At 40.2% G+C, this 24,518-nt stretch overlaps 2 protein-coding genes across 3 annotated transcripts in view; both read right to left on the reverse strand.

Moving 5' to 3' along the window:
* Positions 1 to 4,724, reverse strand: part of SMC5 (structural maintenance of chromosomes 5) — a 156,245-nt gene extending 151,521 nt beyond the window's left edge. The window contains exon 1 of one of the 2 annotated variants that reach the window (XR_015693094.1): positions 4,510 to 4,724. Coding sequence is in view for 1 of the 2 variants with exons in the window: in XM_087692548.1 (XP_087548674.1) it covers positions 4,510 to 4,601 (92 nt within the window). In the remaining variant the exon portion in view is untranslated. The remainder of the gene's footprint in view (positions 1 to 4,509) is intronic. The other variant, XM_087692548.1, reaches the window with a different exon arrangement.
* A 2,495-nt stretch (positions 4,725 to 7,219) lies between these two features.
* Positions 7,220 to 7,834, reverse strand: LOC148039662 (uncharacterized). Its single transcript, XM_087662013.1, has one exon. It carries the CDS (start codon positions 7,832 to 7,834, stop codon positions 7,220 to 7,222), a length of 615 nt encoding a protein of 204 aa, XP_087518139.1.
* Positions 7,835 to 24,518: the final 16,684 nt, after the last annotated feature.

Genomic DNA, 24,518 nt, shown 5'->3' on the forward strand with positions numbered 1-24,518 from the left:
TTTCTCTCCGTGCTCATTCATTTTCAGTATGGTTATACACTTCCGCACTCACTGAACTCTGACATGGTATCAAAGCAACATTGAAGGGCTGATTGATTGTAGGCAGACCTAAAGAGGAGATTTCAGCACAATAAAACGCTGCATTTTCAGTATTTGATACGAGTGCACATGGACACAAGGCTAAGACAAGCAGAGAAACACAGAAAGGAGCAAAGTTGCTGATTTTTTTGCACATCTTTGCTGTTCGTATAGGAGAAAAGGCTGCATTTTCAGCCTTTTGCTGCAGATTTTGAGTTTTCAACACCTTCAGCAATTGAATATGTTCAAGATGAGCAGAGGAACCTCTGGCAAGATGCATTTTAAGAGTTAGAGAGGGCTGCCCTTGTTTTTGTGCACGTTATTTAGGTGACAATGTCTTCCAAGCTCAACAAGGAGTTTTGAGCCATTATGAACCGTAAGGTCCATGCATTACTGGCTCTACCTCAAGATAAAAAAATTGATGGGGACAATTACCACATATGGCGGGTAATGATACTTGCCATCTTGAAGTCCTATGATTTGGCGAAACTCGTGACCAAAGCCATAGACCATCCTACGACCATATGATTTATCCAAGCTTTCTTCTAATGAGAAAGCTGAGTTGGCGAAGGTGCGAGCATGTTAGAACAAGCTGAATGCCCGCATCCAATGTTTCCTCTCTCATGCACGCCAACCGTGATAGCTCACATTGAGCATTTGAATGCATTGCTCACAAGATATAGATGGAATTTGATCAGTTATACAATCAAATGATCATGATGAAGTACGTGTCTCTGGAAGTACAAATGCAGACATTGAACCCATCCAAGTCCAAAATCTACAAGGGACTCAAGAACAATGGCTGCTTTCATCAACCACCTTTCCCCATTTGGAGGTGATTGAGGATTCTCCACTGGTGGCTTTTAATGTAGCGATAATGGCCCCATAGCTTCGTGAGTCGATTGTGAGCAATGACCCTCCCCCCCACGACTCCTACAGATGGTATTGCCCGTATGCGTCTGATGCATGGGCAAATTCTCATTGGTGATAGCTCTTCCATTCCCATCAAAGGCAAAGGCAATACGCAACTCATTCCAAATGGGCATGGTGGTGCTCACACATCAAACGTTCTTTATGTGTCACGTTTATAATATCATCTCCTTTGAGTGAGCAAGATTTCTGCATCTTGATCTTATGGTCGAGTTTGATAAGAACTCCTGAGTTCTTGACGGAGATTCAAGACAAGTTCTTTGTATTAGTCACAAGGAGAATGGAGTCTACAAGAAAAAATCACCTCTTCCTCTTGAATATGTTCGCATGCCCAAATAGTTACGAAATATTGAAACAAGTGTTAATCTTGTATGAAGATCAAAATCCCAAGTTCTCCAAGTTAAGTCAGTCAAAAGTGGAGCAACAATGGAAGTGTAAACATATGTTGTAATAAACCGCCAAAACACAAGACAAAAGAGAAAGGGAAAGAAAAAACACAATGGAGATGAGAACTCGGATGTATGCTCGAGAAACAGAATCCATATATCAAACACGAGACTATTGCATACAATAGTGAGTCACTGGCTGCGTGGGCACCGACACCGGCACCGGCTCCTCTCTCCACAGACCTCCAAGTGGTGAACTGAACTGCCTGAGGAGGAGCCCAAAATATATATAGGCATGAATAATGCCATAAAATATACCAAATCAACCAGCATGGCCAATTAGCAACAATAAATGCCCCAAAGCATAAAATGCTACACAATAAAATGCCTAAAATATCTACATAATGTGCCCAGTCATTAAACATGCTCAAACTCACACATGAGTTGACATACTCTATTAACAAAGTCCACACCTTTATGGAATCATTCTCGTGCTTGCTAAAGCTCGAAAATCATGCAAATACAAGCTACTATGATTCTCCACCTGCTAAATCTTTGAATACCAAGCTTCTTGTGTCCACCTTGCAAGCTAGTGTGTGCTTGCTCCACTTCATCGAGATGTAGTTTTCAACTTTAGTGAGATAGATCGAGCTATCGCGAAAGCGTATAACGTATGCTCAAAGGCATTGTTGATAGGATGGTCATGTATGCTATTGCAAGGCATTGTTTAACATACATAGAGAGTTGCTATGATTCTTATCTATTTTCAAGAGTTGGTACAATCAACATCAACATTAGGTTCTCTCTGGGACACATTGGAGGTGGCTTGATCACCCACTCCTTGGACATCCATGGTCCTATTCTAATGATCTTTGTTGTGCGGATTATGATGAGTCATTATCATTATATCATTGTATTGTATCACATCACCCATGATTTGATAGAGGGTGTTATCAAATTAGTCAGCTCATGAGTGAGTTTCTGCATGTGTTATTCGTGGACTAGGCACATGAGTTTATTTTAAGCATTTTTCTAGTACTTATTTTTGTGGTTTTTGACATTTCTTCACTAGCCGACTATATTCTTCGGCCATTATGATGCTAGGAACAGGAGTCTATTTTACGCATTTTTTTGGTGCTTATGTTTATGGTTTTTGGCATTTCTTCACCAAGTGACTATATTTCTAGGCCATTATAATGTTGGCTGACCTAATGTATTTTAGGTATTATTTTATGTCTATTTATTTGTGGGTCCCCCTCCTCCTCAAATGTCATTCACTTGCAAACTTCCAATGCAAGTTTTGATGGAGAGGGGGAGCCAACGCCAACCCACACAACTAATGACTCACTGTTATATGCAACTATCTCGTGTTTGGTATATGGATTCCATTTCCCAAGTATTCTTTTGAGTTCTTCTTTGCAATGTTCTTTTGTTTCTCTTTTCTCTTGTGTTGTGCAATCTATTACAGCAGTCTTCCACACTTCCATCATTGCATCCACTTCTAACAATACAAAGGTGGCAGCCCAAATAGTACACAAGCAGCCTCTGAAGATTGTTGACAAGCCCTAGAACAGGTGTGAACCTGAAAACACAGGTACTGCATATGGAAACGCAGAGTTTGCAGGTTTCAAAACAGGTTGTTGTGATAGATAATGATGCCACCCAACCTGGCAGCACATGCAGAAACAAAAAACGCAAGGTGCTAGTAGAAAACATTGCTGAGAGAGAACAGGAAAGGGGCCAATACTGCAGATACAAGTGTCATGCAGGCTTGAGAGTAGCACACAGCATCCAGAAAGGTACAATCAGCAGCAAAAGAGAGAACATGCAGGCCTGCAGCAGCAGAAATCAGCACCATAAGACCTAACACAAACATCTAGTACCACGTGTGACGGTAGAGTAGGGTGCAGTGATGGAAGCATGAGAACCTACTGCATATACACAAGAGACAAGAGAAACACTGTGAAGAAAGAAGAACACTGCAAAAGAACTCAAAATAGTGATGCTTTGGAAATTGAATCCATATACCAAGACAAGACACAGTGCAAAACAAACTAAGAAACACTGATTGTGGACACTGGCTCCCTCCCTCCAACACGACCTGCAGTAAAGGTGTATGCACAAGTGACTAGAGGATAGGCCCAAATCATGCACAGGTCGGCCAGCATAATGATGCCAAAAACAGCAGGTTAGCCACCATAAATGCTAGTCGGCCATAATAAGCTGGCACAAAAAATGGCAGCCTACTGGGCATAAAAATATTGATAGCCCATGAAATGCACTGACACATCTCCTAACCGTCTCCTACCAAAAGAACTTTAGAAGTTTTAATACTGTGTGATCTCGTCAGAGAGAGTACTATATCGAAATGTGGCCACTACTCCCTCCTCCTCTTCTAAGGCATCTTTGTATTCTCTCTGTCTATGGCATATCTAGAGAGCTATCTACCGGGCCCTGCCTTCACCAAACAGCATCAGGAAACTGAGTGCAGCTCTTCAAAATTTAGCAGGCACAAGAGGTAGATTATTGTCCCTTTAAATAAGAGCCTAGGGTAGGGGAGCCAGTATTGTGGCATCTACTGGGCTCCCTCTCAATCTACCAGCAGGATGAAGATCTCACAAAATCCTCTCAATGAGCCTTTCACCTGAATAAGGAGAGCGTACCAAAAAATATTAGGTGCTAACAATCAGCGCACGTGAAGATCAACGCAGGCAAACTCATTCTAGTTACTCAAAAAACGCCCGGAGAAGCATAGCAGGCGGGGACCAATGAAGATGAATGCTACGTGGCAGCCCTATAATGCTGCGCTTCAGGCTCACCGATGAAATCAGTTGATATCTGCTCTTTCACTGGACCTCCTCCAAGTTTGAATTGGGGGGAAAACATAACAGTAAAGGGAGCTGCAACATTACTGGCCCCTTTACCCTACTTTGCGTATACTGTGAGAGACTGAAGTTACAACGTAGCCCTGGAACATGTGTCACTGAACATTGACTGAAGGTGCGACATTGCAGTATATCTACTTATATGGATGCGTTCTGTATGCTATATAATGCACGACATAGGCGTTTCAGTCGACAGAACAGATGCCTACACATTGTGAGGGAACAAGTACCTGACAGCGAGCCTCGGGCGCTTACTGGGGTGTTCCTCGGGGGAGGAGGAGGGCCTGTGTCGCCTGGGAGGAGCTCCGTTGAGGGCGCTCATGGCGCCAGCATGAGGACCTTCTAAGCCGAGCTCGATGTAGAGAGCTATGGCGCACACCTCGGTTCCCCTTCCCGCGCTCTTGTCAAGTGGAACTGCTACCAGATTTGCGTCTTTTCAGCTTCGATTTATTCCTTCTCTTGAGTCATTGTCGTTATTATCGTTATTACCACTACTACTATGTCGTTCCTTTAGTCTATTAATACTATTACTCCTACTACGTCATTGACGTGGTTCCTATTATTATATTATTGTTATTACCACTACTAGTATGTCATTCCTTTAGACTACGATTACTCCCACTACGTCATCTCTCTTGTTCCTACTATTATTATTATTACCAGTTCTACTAGAATGCCATTCCTATTATTATATTCCTATAGGCCATTACTAAGCGCGCAAGGAATGCTATCCCGCTTTGCAGCAGCTTCGAAGCGAGGCAACAGGGAATCGCATAGTAACTTTGTCATCCTTGAGTGTAAAAACACCATATAATTCACTTCCATTGCATAACTATACCATCTATATAGTTGTAATATTTGTACAATTGCACAACCATAGCATGAACACATATTTTTCTTTTGCATCCTCAAACATAAGAGGTCACATGCGTGCTCACTATTTTCTCTCTTTTTTGAATCTATCTCACTATATATTGCCAATCTCTCTCTCTCCCTACCCTTTTCACACATCTCTTTGTGAATTTTCTCCAATATCTGTTACCTCTCTCTCTCTCTCTCTCTCTCACACCTTCTCCCCTCTCTCTCCCTCTCCCTTTTTTATCTCTCTCCTCTCTCTACAATACCCATCACTTCCTCTCTCCCCTCCTTTCCACCTCTCCCTTCCTCCCCTTGTTTATCCCTCTCCTCTATTCGCAACCCCTCACACCACTTTTGCATCTCTCCCCTTTGTTTTTACTCTCTCTCTCTCTCTCTCTCTCTCTCTCTCTCTCTCTCATATGCATTTACAAAAGGATAGATATATACTTGCATTTAGGTGTATAGAAACTCATATATGTATACAACACCTCTCATTATGCACCAGACCTATAAACTTCACCCATACTTGCTTTGCGTGTTACAATTAGAAATAACATTGCACTTGACCACAAACAAAAGACATGAAATGCATATTTATTCTCTCTATCTTGAATCTCTCTTACTATTTATTTGGCTCTCTCTCTCTACCCCTTTTCACCCCCCATTCTCTCTCTGTGACTCTGTGACTCCTCTCATATATTTGTTCTCTCTCTCTCTCTCTCTCTCTCTCTCTCTCTCTCTCTCTCTCTCTCTCTCTCTCTCTCTCTCTCTCTCTCTCTCTCTCTCTCTCTCTCTCTCTCTCTCTCTCTCACACACATATATATCCTCCACGTTCCCTCCCTCCTCCCTTTTCATCTCTCTTCTCCCTCTACAACCTATATGTCTTCCTTCCGCCCCCTTTTTCACCTCTCCCCCTCCCTCCCCTCTCTTACCCCTCTCCTTTACCCTCAACCCCTCCATCTCTCGCCCTTTTTACATCTCTCCCCCCCCTTTCACACACACACACACTCTCTCTCTCTCTCTCTCTCTCCCTCTCTCGCATATGCATGTATAAAAGGCTAAAAATACATTTGTACGTAGGTGTACAGACACTCATATATATGTGCAATGACCATGCACCAAACTTGTAAACTTGTATCCATACTTGCTTTGCGCAATAGTTAGAAGTACCTCTATATTATCCACAATTACAAAGTCTAAGTGTATCCAAGCATTACAAAAAAACCCTTTGTATTAATAATACACATAGATGAAGGAGAGCCAAAAACCAAAGTTTGTTTTAGAGATTGCGCCAATGCGAACAAAAAAACCAAAAATTTCATAAGGAGCCTAACCAAAACAGAGCTTTCTTTTCTTTGAGGAAACACGAGCTATAGGGGACATGACAATCTTTCCTCTATTTCTTGCACCTAAATTTTTAGAAAGCCACAATGTAAACGTAAACACATCTAATAACTGACAAAGATTACTTAACTTTAGAATAACAATACCTGGCCTAACACCTGCAAACCACTCAGCAGGCATTGTCATAGCTTGATGTAGCATCACAAAGCAATCGAGGTTTTTAAATTCATATGTCGGCCATCCCCTTGGTATTCTATCAATGTGAGATCGTCGAAACCTCTTATCCTGTTTAGTTTCACCCATATGCACTCGAAAACACTGAGTATATCCACAATGCACCACCTCAATAAAAACTGGAAGTAAAATCTCTATATTGACATCATCATATAAACGCTCAATGACCCTTGCAAGCATTCTTCTTATAATATCAAGCATTGTTACTGCGCGCAAGATACGTTGTAGTTCTTTCTGATACTCAGAAGATGGATAATAGCTCCAACATGGAGTAGGCATCTGCAAAAGTGGAGTAAACACTTAAACATAGTGCAGGAAATAATTAGTTACTACAGAGTATATACCAACCGAACGTGGCATAAAGGCCATTTCACATATGAGCCAAGCAATGACTACGAAGCTATCAAATTTCAATGGATACATCCCTGCAAAAAAGCAAGCATACCATTGCACCCTCCAAAAAAACACATATTTGCATGCATCCTTGCAAGAAAGCAATACACCTTATTGCATCTTTAGAAGCACATCCTTGTATACAATGTTCGTTGTGACATTCATAATGCTCCCATTTTCATCTAGCAAGACTCTCACACCACATGAGGATTTCACCCTTGAAAATGCAGCATACAACTGTCCATGTGTAAATATCGGTGTCTTCAAGTAAAGACCAACAACAGACAAAGTTTGGCCATGCGACTTATTGATGGTCATAGCAAACGCCAATCGAATAGGAAACTGCTTCCGCCTCATAGTAAATGGGAATTGCAAAGTGCTAGGAATAAAAGTGATCCCAAGAATGAAAATTGGTTCCCCTACATTTGTTCCTGTTATTATCTCAGCATCTATCACCTTTCTATTGAATGCCTTACATATCAATCGTGTACCATTCCATAAACCTTTTCCCAGATTTAAGTTCCTAAGCAAAATAATAGGTGCATTCAACTTTAGCAGCAATAGATGGGGAGGAAACCCATCTCCAAGATCTAGTATATTTAAATACTCTATAGAGTACAAAAATGAGCTACCATATGTCTCTACAATCGAATCTGCACTATAGTACTGTATAACCTCTCCATGCATCAATTGCAATGCATGATGATTCAAAGAGGCCACCTCCATATTCCGCGCTGCAAGTATAGCATGCTCGTTAAAATATGCTCCAAAGTTTATCATAGTGGATACTTCATTGTACACACTATCAACCAAGGTTTCAATAGAGTGTCCTTTTAATACCATGCCAGATGGAATATGTAACTTATCACAATTCTCTGTAAAACCCACTCCATCCCCTATCCCTTGAATCCAACCAATAAATCCATTATTGATTACATCACCAACGGTTGACATTCGCATATTCCCAGACAACCTTAGCACCTTAACACACTGCCATAAATTAGAGTAACATAGTGTTGCATTAACAATATCTTCACGGGAGCCCTTCATCACGACAGGAAGGATTTGTCTAAAATCACCTCCAAGTAAAGTGACCTTTCCACCAAATGGTTTATCACAACTCATAATATCCCTTAAAGTTCTATCAACTGCCTCAAATGCATACCTATGCATTATTGGAGCCTCATCCCACAAAATACGTTCCACGATCATGTCCCTTGTATATATACTTATACAAATACTTAATAGCTGCCACTGTTGAGCATACCTCAACATTTATATGTGCATTTTATTTCTTACTCGAGTAAGGATTGTATGGAACAATCCATCAATTATCAATAGTATTACCCTTTATTGTGATTGTGTTTCCACCATTCCATCTTCTATAAATAGGATAGCCACAGCTATCAATAGTTGTCACATTCACAAACCTCCGAGGAAAATTTTTAGTGCATCGACCATCACGCATGCAAGGGCTCTTGGGATTCAACGCACCGCAAGGACCATGGACATTGCACTTTGAGACAGTTTCAAACAGAGTTGAAAACCTTGCTATATCAGTAAACTCAACACAAACAAACCTATCATAATGGCATGCTTTAGAGAGTTTAAAAGGGTGCTCCACAATCAACAAACCACGAGAATATGGCAATCCTTACTTTTGAAACTCAATCACACTAGCATAGCCTACAACATTTCCAAACAAATTCCTTTTCAACAATGTATGCATCATATCAGCATGTTTTTTATGAAAGACCCGAGCAGTCAAATCAGGGATCATAAGCAATCTGTCTAGGCAACAAAGCATTAGTTATCTCTGACCACTTTGGATTACATGTCATTGTTATAAAGAGATATGGTTTTCCCTTACTCCGCACTATAGCCATAGCATCTTGATACAATTGATGCATGTGCCTTGGCCCACTAGTAAAAGAAGATGGCAAAACCACCCTTTTACCAACAAAGGCACTAATAACCTGTACTAGCCCATTATCCATCAATCTCATCATATCTGCCAAGCCTTTATAAACTTCTGAGCGTAAAACTAATTGATTCTGACAACACCAAGCCAGCCTACATTGCTCTACACTACAATAAGCATCAACAATAAATTGTTGCAACAATCGACCACCACGCAACATGCAAACCTCACTGTCCTCTCGCACTTGTAGTTGAAATGAATAAAATTATATCTAAGTAACATAATCCTTATTAGACAATCCACGTACATTAATTGTAATATTAACATTACTATAAGGCACCTTTACATGCCAACCATCATCACCCATAAGAAAAAGAAGAACATATAGCATTGGCATATATGCCCTGTGCAAGTTCGAAACAGCAATACATTGTCCATCTCGACTATAAACATGTATATCTTGATGATCAAGACTATTCTCATCGCCTTGTCCTGGCATGATAGCCGCAACTTCAGTTGCCACTGGAGTTGAGTATTGCCTATTAGCCTGCTGAATGCCAAAAATAGTCATTCTTAAATCATGCAAGGGATTGTTTTGTAATTGCATACCCACAGATCTAAAATCTTACACATATACATTATATTGATGAATCATAAATTGAAGCTCTCCAAGTAAATTTGGCAATAAATTAGGCATAACACCCAATCGATTAGATAACTCATGCTCAGTATCATAAACATAGAGTTGTGCAAATCTTGGTCATTCTTGTCGTTGCACATTAGGAAGCAGAGGGCCTATACGATGATAAATGGAGCCATGCACTCTAAAGGTATAAGAATTCCCCACAACAGATAAAAACTCATCAACATTGGCACCAAGTGACACAAATGCAAGAGCACTATTATATGCCCATATATTATTCTTAAATACTCTACTTTGAGGATGTATACCATGCAACAAATCATGCAATGGCTGCGGTAGACGTTGTAACGGTGGCAACATTACTTTTCCATTCCGACAACAATGTTTACCAAACAAAACCAATCCTTGCACTTGAGTCTCACATCTCCACAATTTAGCCGAACATCGCTCACACATCTCTGAAAGACTTCCCATGGAATGCACAATTAGGTCTTGAAATAGCAATATTGTAGTTGCAGGATGAATATCCATTGCAGGCAAAGCATGCAAAATGGAGCAAAAACCTCCATTTTGAGGGCTAAAGGTTGGACCATTATTGACATGTGACTCATTAATCACAGGATTTCCTAGATTCTGACTATTTCCAATATTGCAATTATAATTCATAGCAAAAGCAAATTGTTGCTCAATCAATTCACCATTCCTATCTAGAACCCCCGTGCGAGAAGGCATATTTTGCATACTATGCAAGGTACTCTGAACTCCCTCATGGATCACACTATCGTGATCTAGAGCTTCTCTCTGTGAAATGTTTTGGCACCCAACCATAGCAAAATACATCTCTTTGTGCCCCCTTCGACCATGTTTTGTTCATAGCTGAATCATTTGAGTCCTAAGCCTAGCAACTTGTCGTCGTCTATGGCGTGTAGAGTCAAGTCTATGCCTATGAATATGTAACACATAATCTCTACTAGTTGACCGATGTGAAAATCCCATATTGACTAGATTCTCACAAAGCCTACACGCCAAGAGAGACCATGCATTCTTTTAAAAAAAGACTTGATTGGGGTTAGTATTTTCAAAAAGACACATAATTCAAAATATTGTAGTAATTTATTTGAATCAACAAAATGTTACATGCAAGGAACGCTAGTACTCAAAATAAACTTTATATATATTTATATTCCATATATCATTGGATATCTTATCCAAAGAGAGACAAATAAAATTTCTATCTAACCAGCACAAGCTATCCCCCAAGTTTTCTCTCTAGATTGCAAGACAATAAGTTTTTCCTATAAACCTTAAGAGAGAGAGAGAAGGAGAGAGAGGGAAGGAGGGACGGAGAGACATGAACATTCAAATTTAATCAAATATTATAATTAGACCAAACACCAAGATCAAATATTACTCTCATATGCATCACATTGCAAAAATCAACAAAGTTCTATCTACATTGCAATGCCAGTACTTAGCAGAGACTTAATGAAGATTCAAGAACTACATTTGCCATGACAAAAATAGTAGCATAGTTATCTCTTCACAAATTGCAAGAGGTTTCACAAAAATGAAGCATATATCACCATAAGAGAGAGGAAGGGAGGGAGGGAGATATGAACATTTAAATGTAAAAATCAATTAAGTTTTCTCTCTAGATTGCAAGACAATAAGTTTTCCCTATAAACCTTGAGAGAGAGAGAGAGAGAGAGAGAGAGAGAGAGAGAGAGAAGGAGAGAGAGAGGGAGGGAGAGACATGAACATTCACATTTCATCAAATATTATAATTAGACCAAACACCAAGATAAAATATTATTCTACTACACATCACATTGCAAGCACACCCAATACATTTTACTTAGTTTAGCTTTGCTACATCAAAACCAATGTAGGCCCCACAAAAAGGAACTACACATCACTACAAAAAAGGGGTGGTCCAAGCACTATAAAACAATATGGAACCAATGATAAGCTTGATCCTGAGCAAGTCCTCCCACTTAGTTGTGACCATTCATTTGATGACTCAATTGTTGCAGTAAGGCATTAGACCTATTAACATTCATTTGAAACTGCAAGAATGGTAGTCGACAACCTCTATGGCAAATCACATGCTCGTGGTTATCTCCAAGCCCCCAAAATGATGCCCACATATCATTCACCAATAAATTCATCAACCTGCTTGTCTCAGAAACAATTGTCAAAAGTTCCCTTACTTCAACACTCAAACCACTCAAGACTTATTGAAGAATACTCTGGGTGTGCTTTGTCTCACACACAACACTATATAAACCCTTAGCTTGTTCATGTAGCTCTGCAGAGTAAATTGCAAGTGCATGATCAACACGTGTGCATAAACTCATCTGCAATTCCATCAACTCATTCATCTTTGCCTCGATACGTTTAAAGTCTAAAGAACTTGAAGCAACCTTTGTGTCGTTCCTTCGAACCCTTGCTGTTCTTGCAGATCTAGCAACACACGTTCCTTGTTGCCTTGCCACTTCTTTCATTTTTTGCACACTAACTTTACTAACTCTATTAGACTCCACTTTTTGGCTGCAACAACATATATAAATATACAAATGATTATCACCAAAAAAGGGATACAACACCTAGTTGTAAATACAATTAGAGCTATCTTCCATACCCATGCGAATGGCTCCAAGCAGGCAAGTGTCGAAGGGACGATGTCGTGGCCGTTTTCTTTAATTCCATTGAATCAAATGCATTCAATGGTGTCGAATGTACTATGTCTGGAGCATCGTCCATGGCATTGCTTTGTTCCATGATGGCTACACAAAACTTTCAAGAGATTATAAGAGTTCCAATAGAGAAATCTCAAAGCTACTCAAGATACAATCGATAAACACATTTGCAATCAAAAACCCTAAATTCAAGGTGACCCAGACTCAAAGATAAAAGAACAGGCATGCGCATGAGCACATGCGTAAGTGGGGCCATACATGAGCACATGCATACATGGTGCTTGCCAAGGCCAACTAATAACCCCTCCCTCTAATGGATGTCCATGCATCCACATTTGCATACGACTCTCACATCATCGAAGGCCTAGCAAGCACCACTCAAACTTGAAAGCAAAAGAATAAACATGCATTAGACCCAACATGCATAAGAAAATGTGTATATGCCCATGGTGAGCACATGCATACATAGTGCTCAATAAAGGCCAGCCAAGCATTGTCTAATCTTCCCCCCTTCTCTCTCTCTCTGATCTCTCTCTCTCTCTCTCTCTCTCTCTCTCTCTCTCTCTCTCTCTCTCTCTCTCTCTCTCTCTCTCTCTCTCTCTCTAAGCCTTGCCAATGGATGTTCGTTCATCTACATCCATACATAGGGCTTGCCAGAGGGTCGAAGGTGTTGTAGATCCAAAGGTGTTCGAGGCTCCAATTGAAAGAATACCAAGGTGAAAGACGGAAAAAGAAACCATTAAAATGGCTCTAAAAAAGTTTTGTAATCTAAAAGAGATAAACAACATATTTCAAAATGTAGACTTCCATCAATATAATAAGGCAAATAATAAGTCTCGTAGAGGTTATACATACACCAAGCAAACTATAGATCCAAGGATGTGCTTATGTGGTGATTCTTTTAAGCTAACATTGCCAAAAACCTATCAAGATAAACTTTGAATGAAGCAAGTTATGCATCAAGGGCAATGTTCTCCAGTGTAAGGGGATGAGCCTATATGATGATTCATCTGGGTCAACATCGCCAAGAACCTATTAAGACTCACTTTCAAAGAAGTAAGTTGCACATCAAGGGCAATGTTCCTAGGTGTGACCAAGCTCTCATTCTTGTGAGTAATTAACTCACATACTCCATCCTCTATATACGACCTGCACTGTCAATAAGATCTTTCATCTTCTCATCACGATCATCCAAGGGTCCAACATGTAGCCAATATTTTCGAATATGGTCGTATATCTCCCCTATGTAGCCCTTGATTTCTTCCAACTCATCCTGTATCCTTACTCCATCACCAAGGTTCCCTTTATATTTCTCCCCTAACATTCTCTCAATCCTCTCCAGATGGCTACCAATGTTCTCACTAAGAGAAATCGAAGCTCTTTGATGTCGAAATAATGTCTTCACTTGCTTCTCAATCCCATCCAAACGATGAATGATCCTCAAGAACCCAATAGAACTATCATGTCCTCCAACATGCTTGAGTGCACGACAAATTGCCTTCCTCCTTGTAATGTCTTTCACCTTGCGCATACCCATTTGTTCGCTAGGAATGCATTGTACAACATTTGATGCAGACACATCCTTTTTTGCTACAAAAGTCTCCATGCTGCGCAAAACACATGCATTAACATTAAGGTGCATATCAACTATCCTTAAAATTTAGAAACATTGAAAAATCCTAAACGACATTAGATTAGCCCTCCAATACATTAAATTTGAAACATATATGATTTACACCATGTGATCGATCACGATAAGATTTACTACAGCAAGCATCACTTGGAGTGAGGTTCCAATCTGTTTATCCCACACACAGGACTCAAGTGGATCCTTCACTAACTCACAATATACATCTAATCCAAGCAATTTCACATGGCTTCCTAGTAGACCAGAGATTAGAGTTATTGTCACAATGGATGTATTCATTTGAATATCCTTATGAATACATCCCTCATGATGCGAAACCCCTCTCTTAGTCTCTTGTCTTTGTTCACAACCCATTGACAAATTCAAAGTTCTCTATAATTATACCCACCTCACAATTTGTAGTGAGAAAAGTCGAGGATGGATCTTTTAATGTACATAATGTTACAACAACCAATGAGTTGGGCTGTTAATTGGAATGAGGTTTTTTCCCCAGACAAAGAGGATCGATCACGATAAGATTTACTACAGTAAGCATCACTTGGAGCGAGGTTCCAATCTGTTTATCCCACACACAAGACTCAAGTGGATCCTTCACTAACTCACATATAAGTATTTCAATAAAATTCACATGGCAAAGTAAATGATTGATCTATCTCTCAATAATGAAAGTCATAAATAAACAGTATTATCACTTAGCCCTTGGTACATTGAATGCTATAAGATGGACCCCTATAGTCCAAGGGTGCGCACTACACAATATCATTCCCTAGAAAAGCACTACTTAATAATCCATGAAGAACATAAGTATAGAAATTTGTAGTCCCTACATTAGAGTTCAAGTGATATGGCTCCATCCTGATACCTACAGGGGTTGATAATATAACACATATCTTAAAATTAATATAGAAGATAATAAAATAAACATAAAATTAAATCCCCATATTGTTGATATCTTGCACTCCATGTCTTAAAATGCATATCTTAATCTTAAAATGATTATTCTAACATAATGTACATCCTCATATTTTGAAGTGTGTGGGCAAGTGTTCTCTATATAAATCCAACATTGAAAACTCCACTATTTCAAAAGCCGAGAGAGAGATACACACGCACACATAAAAACACAATGTTTGCCTATAAAACCAAATAATTACACAAACTCAAATCAAAATACGAAAAAATTTGCATCCTACATGTGACCCTGAGAGAGAGAGAGAGAGAGAGAGAGAGAGAGAGAGACACACACACACACACACACACAGAAAATTGAGTCTTCCACTCCATGTACTAAAATCAGTGGAGATAATGAAATAAACATAGATTTAAGTCCCCATATTGTTGACATCTCGCACTCCATGTCTTAAAATGATTATTCCAACATAATATAGATCCTCATATTTTAAAGTGCGTGGGCACAATGCTTGCCTATAAAACCAAATTATTACACAAACTCAAATCAAAATACGAAAAAATTTGCATCCTACATGAGACCGTGAGAGAGAGAGAGAGAGAGAGAGAGAGAGAGAGAGAGAGAGAGAGAGAGAGAGAGAGAGAGAGAGAGAGAGAGAGAGAGAGAGAGTATTGAGTCTTCCACTCCATGTACTAAAATCACTGAAGATAATAAAATAAACATAGATTTAAATCCCCATATCGTTGACATCTTGCATTGCATTTCTTAAAATGATTATTCCAACATAATATACATTCTCATATTTTAAAGTGTGTGGACAGGTGTTCTCTATAAAAGTCCAACATTGAAGACTCCACTATTTCAAAAGCCAAGACAAAGAAATACACACACACACACACACACACACATCCAAACAAATTTTTTCCTATAAAACCAAATTATTGCACAGACTCAAATGAAAATATGAAAACTTTGCATCCTACCACTACAAGGATTTAAACGTATAGCAACAGCGGGTAGCGACGCAGGTAGTGGCGTCGCTATTTGCGTCGCAAATAGCGACGCCCCACAGGGAAAAAAAACAGGCCGAAACCTGAGTGCAGGTTCATTTCGCGCATTTTCGTCGATCGTTTCGAGAGGGAGAGCGAGAGAGAGAGAGAGCGACCGTCGTGAGAGAGGGAGAGGAAGAAGGCTTGCCGCTGCCGCCGCCGCCGTTCACAAAGGAGAGGAGGAGCCTTCATCGCGAAGAGGAGCCGCCAAACCCTCGCCATATCTCATTGGTCAGTTCATTCTCTCCTTCTTTTGCTTGTTTAGGGTTTAATTCTCTCCTTCTTTTGCTTGTTTAGGAGAGGAAATGAGAGAGAAAGAGAGGGAGAGGGAGAGGGAGGGAGAGAAAGAGAAAGAGAAAGAGAGGGAGAGGGAGGGGGAGGAAATGAGAGAGGGAGAGAGAGAGAAAGAGAAAGAGAGGGAGAGGGAGAGGGAGAGGGAGGAAATGAGAGAGGGAGAGGGAGGGAGAGTGCATTCTCTCTCTCCCTCTCCCTTTTGCTTTTATAATTTGTGTATATATATTGAGAGAGGGAGAGGAAATGAGAGAGAAAGAGAGGGAGATGGAGGAAATGGGGGAGGGAGGGAGAGGGGGAGGGAAAGGGAGGAAATGGAAGAGGGAGGGGGATGAAATGAGAGAATGAGAGAGAGGGAGAGTGTATTCTCTCTCTTATTTATTTAATTTTTGTATAATTTGTATATAATGTGAGAGGGAGAAGAAATGAGGGAGAGGGAGAGGGAGAAGAGAGTGAAATTAAAGAGAGGGAGAGGGAGGAAATGGGAGAGGGAGGGGGAGGAAATGAGAGAGAGAAAGAGAGGAAGAGAGAGAGGGAATGAGAGAGGGAATGTGTATTCTCTCTCTTTTTTATTCATTTTTTGTATAATTTGTATGTAATGAGAGAGTGAGAAGAAATGAGGGAGAGGGAGAGGGAGAAAGAGAGGGAAATTAAAGAGAGGGAGAGGGAGGGGGAGAGGAAATGAGAGAGGGAGGGGGAGGAAGAGAGAGAAAATGAGAGAGGGAGAGGGAGAGGCTACAGATTCTCCAGGACGTTGGAGTCAGTAGCGCGAGGCGGCGAGGGCATGACTCGAGGCCGGAGTGGTCCATCATCTTGGGAGTGGCGGCCACAGGACATATTTGGAGGACTTTGTAAGTTTTTTTTTTGTTTTGCTTGTTTATTTTTTTGAAATATTCTTTGTACTGACAATCATGTTTCTAACAGTTAGCATTTTGTTTTCTTTGCAGCACTCCATTACAAATCGCGATCCGACTGGCCTTGAGACTTGATATGCAGAGAGGCACGGTCTCACTGCATTGATCAACTGATTATATAGATGCGGCGGCCCTGTAAGTCACTCATCTTTCTTGTCCGTAGTTACTATGAGATATTTGAATGCATTATTGTATGGTGAACTGATGTGTTGTTTCTTTTTCTGCAGAGTCCGTTCGATGCTCCTTTGCAGCAGGACGAGCTTTTGGGGGACGAGGATTTGTAGCTCGCCCTTGGATCCCTAGAGCTCACACACCTTTATTTTTGAGTCGCCTAATCTATGTAGACATTTTCTATGTATTAGTGATATCCTGTCATGATTGTACCAATTGCTTTTTATGCGATCATGTATTTATTTCATGTATCAGTTTTATGATTTCAGTATCCATTGTTTTTGTTTGCAAGCGCATTGTACACAGTAGTGTAGAAACTATTTTGTATGGCTCTCATAAAGCACACAGTGCTATTCAAGTTGCCCTGCCACAAATTTTTTTTCCCTATTACCGTTGCTATTAGCGTCGCAAATTTTACTGCTTGCGTCGTTATATACATCGTAAATCGTCACTATCAGTGTCGGTATTGGCGTCGATATGCGACGCCAATACCGACGCTGATAGCGATGGTAATACCGACTATTCTATGGTGTCGCCAATAACGACACTTTTTGCGACGACGGGGGTAAATTTTGTTATTTGTATTTTCATTGCTTTAAACATCGGTATAAGGCCTATATCTTATAGTGTATATGAGACTCTAAGAGAGAGAGAGAGAGAGAGAGAGAGAGAGAGAGAGAGAGAGAGAGAGAGAGAGAGAGAGAGAGAGAGAGAGAGAGAGAGAGAGAGAGAGAGAGAGAGAGAGAGAGAGAGAGAGAGAGAGCTGCACCTTCTCAAGTTCTTGTGTGCCTCAACCTCCTCCAAGTGAAATGCACGAAGCCTCAACCTCCTCCAAACGAAATGCATGAAGCTCCTTCTCCACTTGCATCTCGATCAAATATATGAAGAATCTAATCATCATGAGAGAGGGAGGACATGAGGACGTTGGGCATTAAAGCCACCTCAACCCCTCAACTTTGCATGCATGCAATTTGAATTCAAATGGAGGTCTGGGAAAAAGAATAGGCTTGGGAGAAAAATGGAGGTTTGGGAGATAACCGAACCTCCAGCCAAAATAAGAAAGAAAGATGACTATGTCATTGTTGTCATTCCCCTATAGACCTAACCTCAACAATTTCTAGGGTAAACAAGAATCAAGAGAGTACCCTCTAAATAGGGAAGTACTTGGACAACTACACGCAAATATGCAAAACTTGATTTCATTGATATACAATGGATTTCTCTACAAATATGCCTTGATTACAAAGGATTTACAAAAGCAAGGACTTTAGTCCCATCTCTCTTAATCTCCTACCTAGTTGCATATCTCTATGTGTGATTATTTCATGCTTTGCATGGATCAAGCAAAGATACATGTCTTCGAACATGCTAACTAAGTAAGCTTTTATTACATTTTGTAGAGTCTTCAAGGCTATGATCTACATCCACTTGTCATCCCTATAGTTCCATAAAATCTCATTGACTATTTAGATAATGGGGCTTTATGGATCAAGTGCTTTATGCTCTTCTGATACTATCTAATCTCTCTTAGGGTCTTCAAGTGGTAGTTCCTCCTCCTCCTCCCATGCTGCCCTAACACTCGTACTAGAGGAGGTAAGTTTGAGTTTCTTGTGTGGCTAGTGGGGGGGTTACTCTAGTTGGGGGGGATTGTTGTTATGGTGAGGAAAGAACAAGGGGTTGTTGCATAGAAGCTAGGCCTTCGATGGCAAGCATCCTCAAAAGCCCTTTACCATGGCCATTGTAGTATATCCCATGCTACAAGCACAACTAGGAGAGCTTTTGGAGGACAGGGTGCAATCTACAAGCTTGAAGACTAATAGGCAAGATGCGAAAGATGTTGTCACCACTTTGGTGAAGTGATAGACATGGAAGTCGCGGCTACAGAATGGCATTTTGTCTCCCACAATCCCTCATATTATCGTGCCTTCTTTCACTCCACTTGTAGCTCCAGTCTCTCTTCCCACATCCACTCATGTATCTTCTCTTGCCATGCCTACACCTCCTATGCCTATGGCTATTCTTCCTACACCTTATGTACCTTCTTTAGCTCCTATACATACACCTGTTTCTACCCTTATGCCTATGCTAGTTCCTGTACCTTCGGCTATCTCACTAGCTCTTACTCCACTATATACTGAAGTTCTTGAGGAGTTAAATAAAATTTTGAAATATGTAAGACTTGATTTGTCTCAACGTGGAGGACAACAGAGATAGCATGAACCTTTGCCTCCCAGAGCTCCAAGAAAAAATAATAATTGTCGATGTCTTTGGTGTGACAGTCCTGAAGCATTATTACAAGGAGTGCGAATCTTTCCAATAAGTAAGGAGAATGAATTTGGTGTTTTGGGGACATGAGAACAAAATCTGTTTGATAGAGATTGGATTGCCTTTGTAGCATAATTTTGGTAAAGGGGGAATGAAGCAGGCTCTTGAAAATATCATTGCTTGAAATTCTTATGTGGCTAGAAGCGATGCTTCTACCTATGGTATGCAGGTTGAGCAGAGTTCACCGAGTAAGTCTACTTTATGGTCCTTTGCCTTGGATATAGCTCACAAGGGAAAGATGCAGGAATCAAAGTTAGCTATTGTAGGTCAGAGAATACTAAGAGAGATAGGTTGGGATGCACCAATGGACACTTACTCGATTTATACCTTTTTGGTAAAGACCCAAGGAACTGAAGTATAGGTCGAGGAGAAGAGGGGACAAGATGACGAGGCTCATAATACATTGAGAATGCTACAAACCTCAAGAAGGTGCTTGAGGATCAGATTTTAAATAGCAAAGTAGAGTCTACTCTTGGCAAGATCTTGGGTATTTGCTAAGATGGAATTTCATGAAGAGATTATCAATATCATAAAGCAGAAGAGACAACTTGTGTTGATTACTAAAGGATAGGAAATTGAGATAGAGGAGTTGTTTGACGAGAGTGGTAATGAGTCACATGAGGAGAGTGCTCTGTATGTTTAGACATTATTTAGCAGTTGCAACTAGTTCGTTATAAGGAGAGTGACATATCTATCCTTGTCTCTCGTATTTGCTTTTCTAGGCACTCGTTAGGCTTGTGCTACTACAGAGACTATGGTCAAAATTGGTGAAAGGGCTATTCCATGCATTGCTTTGCTTGGGACCATGGCTTTGAGATTAATGTGATTGTACACAAGGTTTATAAGAGTGAGAGATGGCCAGTGAATGTGGATCATGATTGGTGTATAACAATGGTCAACAACACAATTGTACACGACACTTCCTGTCTACACTTTGCACTTGCACTATCTACCAAGAACTTGTACCACTTGTCACTCCCACGCATCAAACTTTACCCCCACACACAGATACCTTCACTCCTCTAAGGTCAACTTGACATGATTGTGATGCTTTGAGGAATTTTTGCACACATTCATATTGTTTGGATAAAAGAAAGCTTGATTTTGCACATCTCAATCTTATATGTTTAAAGTGTCTCAACTATCTTGAAGATTGTTGTTTTGGAATGAATTTGTTGGAAGGCGCATTTAAATGCCTTAGGAATTCACTAAGGAACTCATACAAATCGAGGTCAAGCAGCCTAGGGGACACTTTGTCACATCATAAGAGCTTGGCACACCTAGCACCTAGGCAACACACATTAGGCTAACATCACCTAAGGACATTTAGGATCATATTGCAGAACCACAACAATCATTTCCACACCTAGGTATAGAAAACACAACAAGTCAAGGAGGGAAATCATCCAAGCTACCACCAAGAGGTAAAGTCCAATCACTACAACAAGGGCCCAATGAGATAGTTGTCAATTAAGCTATCAATATTACCATGATGAATTCACATCATTCTAGAGACTTATAAGAGTAGAAACACACACAAGAACTTTAATTTGCAAGAAGAGTATCATTAGGATTTTCAGAGACTAAGACTTAGTTGATGTGCCTCATAGCAAACTAGGCCATAGGTCTACAAGTCCTAAAATCTTCGGAGTAAACAATAATGAGAAACCTTCCCATCTATCTATCCATTGACAAGATGACTGAGCTAGCAACTCAAAAACCTAGGCCATATCTACTAGACCGGATGGGGATAGACACATTCACAAAGATTGACCTTGCATGCATTGAGTGTGGCATCACTCTTATGTATCATGATTGCCCAACATGCACAACATCCAATAGTACCCTCACACTGTCTATAGAGCCTAACATCCAAAAGGTCAAAGCCATCAATATTGACTCGAGCTAATACCTCCTGCATATCTTCAGGTTAAACTCACTACCATTGATGCTCTCTGACAAAGGCTCTAATTACAACATCGTGACCTATGATGTATGGATTGTGATTGGTCATCTTGAACTAGTCCCAACCAATGCAATCATCAAACCTTATGGAGGATCATCTTATTCCCTCCTAGGATGATGTAAGATTCCTCAAACTATAGAGTTTGAGAGCCTGCCCATTGTTTTCTATGTACTTCTGAACCGAGAAGATATGGAAAAGGAAGTCCTACTTGGAAGACCTTTCAAGCATGGTACCAAGTGTAATGTGGACTATATGGCACACCGCATATAGTTGAGCTTACCAACTGTCCAAATTGTCAATGCTTTCAACAATAGAAACCTTGTCTCTTCTTCAAAGAAGGACAAGCAATCTATCTTAGAGTCAAACCACACACATAGGGCAAAAAAGCCAAAGAGTTCTAAAGGAACTCCTCAAGGCACAAGTAGACCAAAGAGAACCACTTAGTAGAAATCTTCATGGAATGAAAGGAAAGACCAAACCTATTGGGAATACTACCACCCCTTCTCAAGTTGATGGAGATAGAAATGCATCTAAAAGGAATAGAAGACCTAGGGCATATAATTGGAAGTGTTGCTGAAGAGCTAGCATAAAGCCGTGATGGGTTCCCAAACCGTTGTTGCTACGTGCTCAAGGGTCTTATGTGGGAAATTGTTAGATCTCATTGCCAAAACCACCCACAAGGCCACCTTCACTAATCATTGCCTCATATTGATCAAAATCCAAGAGAAATAGAAATATATCAAAACGTAGCTTTAGGTCAAGGACCAATATACTTGTGGAGATATAAACTGACAAGCTAGTTACCAAGGAGCTAGTTCTTAAGATGCCCATATCCACAATCCTAGAAATACAATGGTCTAAAGCAATTGCTAATCCACAAGAGGAACTTGCAATGAATGAGTAGCCACTAAGTCAAAATGAGGACACAATGTAGTCGCTACCTTTTGTTGCTACTCTTACTGAGATAGAAAGTCCAAGGAAGCTGATTATAGATCCCTCTAGTGTTGCCAAGAAACAACCCATGGAAGTTGCTAGTCCTTCAAACTAGTTAATGTCTCCTAACAATTGAGAACATTTGTCTCCCAAGCCAAAACAGAACATCCAGCAATAGGAGTCTAATACAACTTCTCGATCCACTAAAAAGGATCCACAAGGGATAACTAAGAAAACATCAAAGGATCAACAATCTTCCTCCATGAGTGAGACTGAGACTACTTTCAATCGGTCCGAGGAACCCATTGTTCCTTCGTCTTTGACTGACACAATTGACCAATCCACTACCTCAAAAATTACTACTTTCAATTCTGAGGTAAAACCCATGTAGTCCCAACCCTTGGCTGCAACCAATCATGTCATTTCAACTAAGGAACAAGTCTCTAGTACTTCAGTCTCACAATAAAATACTAACTCTGGCCCAAAGAGCATAATGAATCCAATGACTTAGAAGTCTTGTTCTTCTTGGCCAGAAGCTCTAGTGCATTTAAATCCAATTAAGAGACCTCTCATTGAGGCTTTAGAAAATATGGGACAACAAAAGGATCAATCCAAGGTTGTGGGCTCTAGGGAATTAGATGAATCACTATTGACTTCACTCACTCAAGCACATATTGATGTTGACATTAGAATTCAGAATTTTGAGGTTGAGAAGATCTTAGAAAAGCCTCTGACATGGTTTGAGCAATCCCAAATTCGTTGGTGTTATCCAATAATTGTAGGAGAAGTCATGAAGAAAATAACCAAGGTAGGCAGAGTAAGAGAAGCATCACATGATTCATGTGTTCCACCCCGAGCAATGCATGGCAAGCAAGGAAGACATTGCAACATTAGCCTAGAAAGCCAAGGGTCAAAATGAGTTTGAAAGGAAATGGTATTCTAGTCGAGGTTTAGCTATAAGGTATATCCCTACTAGCTCACTACTAGTGTGCTTGAAATGGTCTTACTAACATCCCTACTAGCTCTCACGATTAGTTCAACCAAGTTGAGCCAATAAAATCCCAAGTTGCTTTAGAGGAAGCTACTAAGACTCACCTCTAGATCATTCGTACTAAACCTAACTCTCCTTTTGGTCTCTAGCCTTTGCTTGTTTATCGACCACTCAACATCATGGCTATTCATTTAGCCAATAAATTAAATTCCTTAGAAATAGAATGGCTACTCCAATTTGATGCCATATTCACTACTTATGCCAGGCTATTTGCAATGATTGATTTAGGCCTTAATGATTGATGAGATGATACAAGTTGCTTCCAAATGGCATCCCACTTAGGAAGAGAGTGAACACCTCTACCACAAAGCCTCTTTGTTCAAGATAAATATGTTAAAATCCTTTCTCAAAAGCAATTGTAGTCATGCCAACTTATTTCCTCTTATGCTTATGTGACCAAACTCAAAGACCAATCATCAACACTTGATGAACTAGAGTAGGATTGCAATTTCTCAAGTCCATTCCTGCAAAAATGGTTTTCTCATCTGCTTGAGATCACTTACGATAGGAGTGATCTCTTATGACAATGGCTAAGCAACGTCGTACAGTCAATATGCTTCAATATTATCCAACCTATTATGAGACCACTTCCTTGCATTCTATCATCTTCGCTCGGCATCTGGACTTGCTGCAATAGTTGAAATACTACCCATTGCTTGATAAGATTGTAATTGAAGAGGAGTTGCACATTGCCAGTCGCTTTGCAGGACCATCCTTGCTTAACGATGTGATTACTTACATTTGTGGACTCGCTACAAAACCAACATACTTGGATGCTTTTGCTAAGTTGAAGCACAATCCAAATTTCTATGATTGGTGGATCCCAAACACTACAAAATACTCACCCTTATATATAACTAATCTTTTTCCTCATTGTATATATTTTTCT

This window comes from Lygodium microphyllum, chromosome 2, assembly GCF_053477565.2.
Source record: "Lygodium microphyllum isolate KBCC chromosome 2, Lygodium_microphyllum_v1.1.10, whole genome shotgun sequence".
Taxonomy (NCBI): Eukaryota; Viridiplantae; Streptophyta; class Polypodiopsida; order Schizaeales; family Lygodiaceae; genus Lygodium; species Lygodium microphyllum.

Coding starts and splice junctions, on each gene's coding strand:
- LOC148039662 (XM_087662013.1), bottom strand. CDS start 7,834: ATGGAGGTGGCCTCTTTGAATCATCATGCATTGCAATTGATGCATGGA.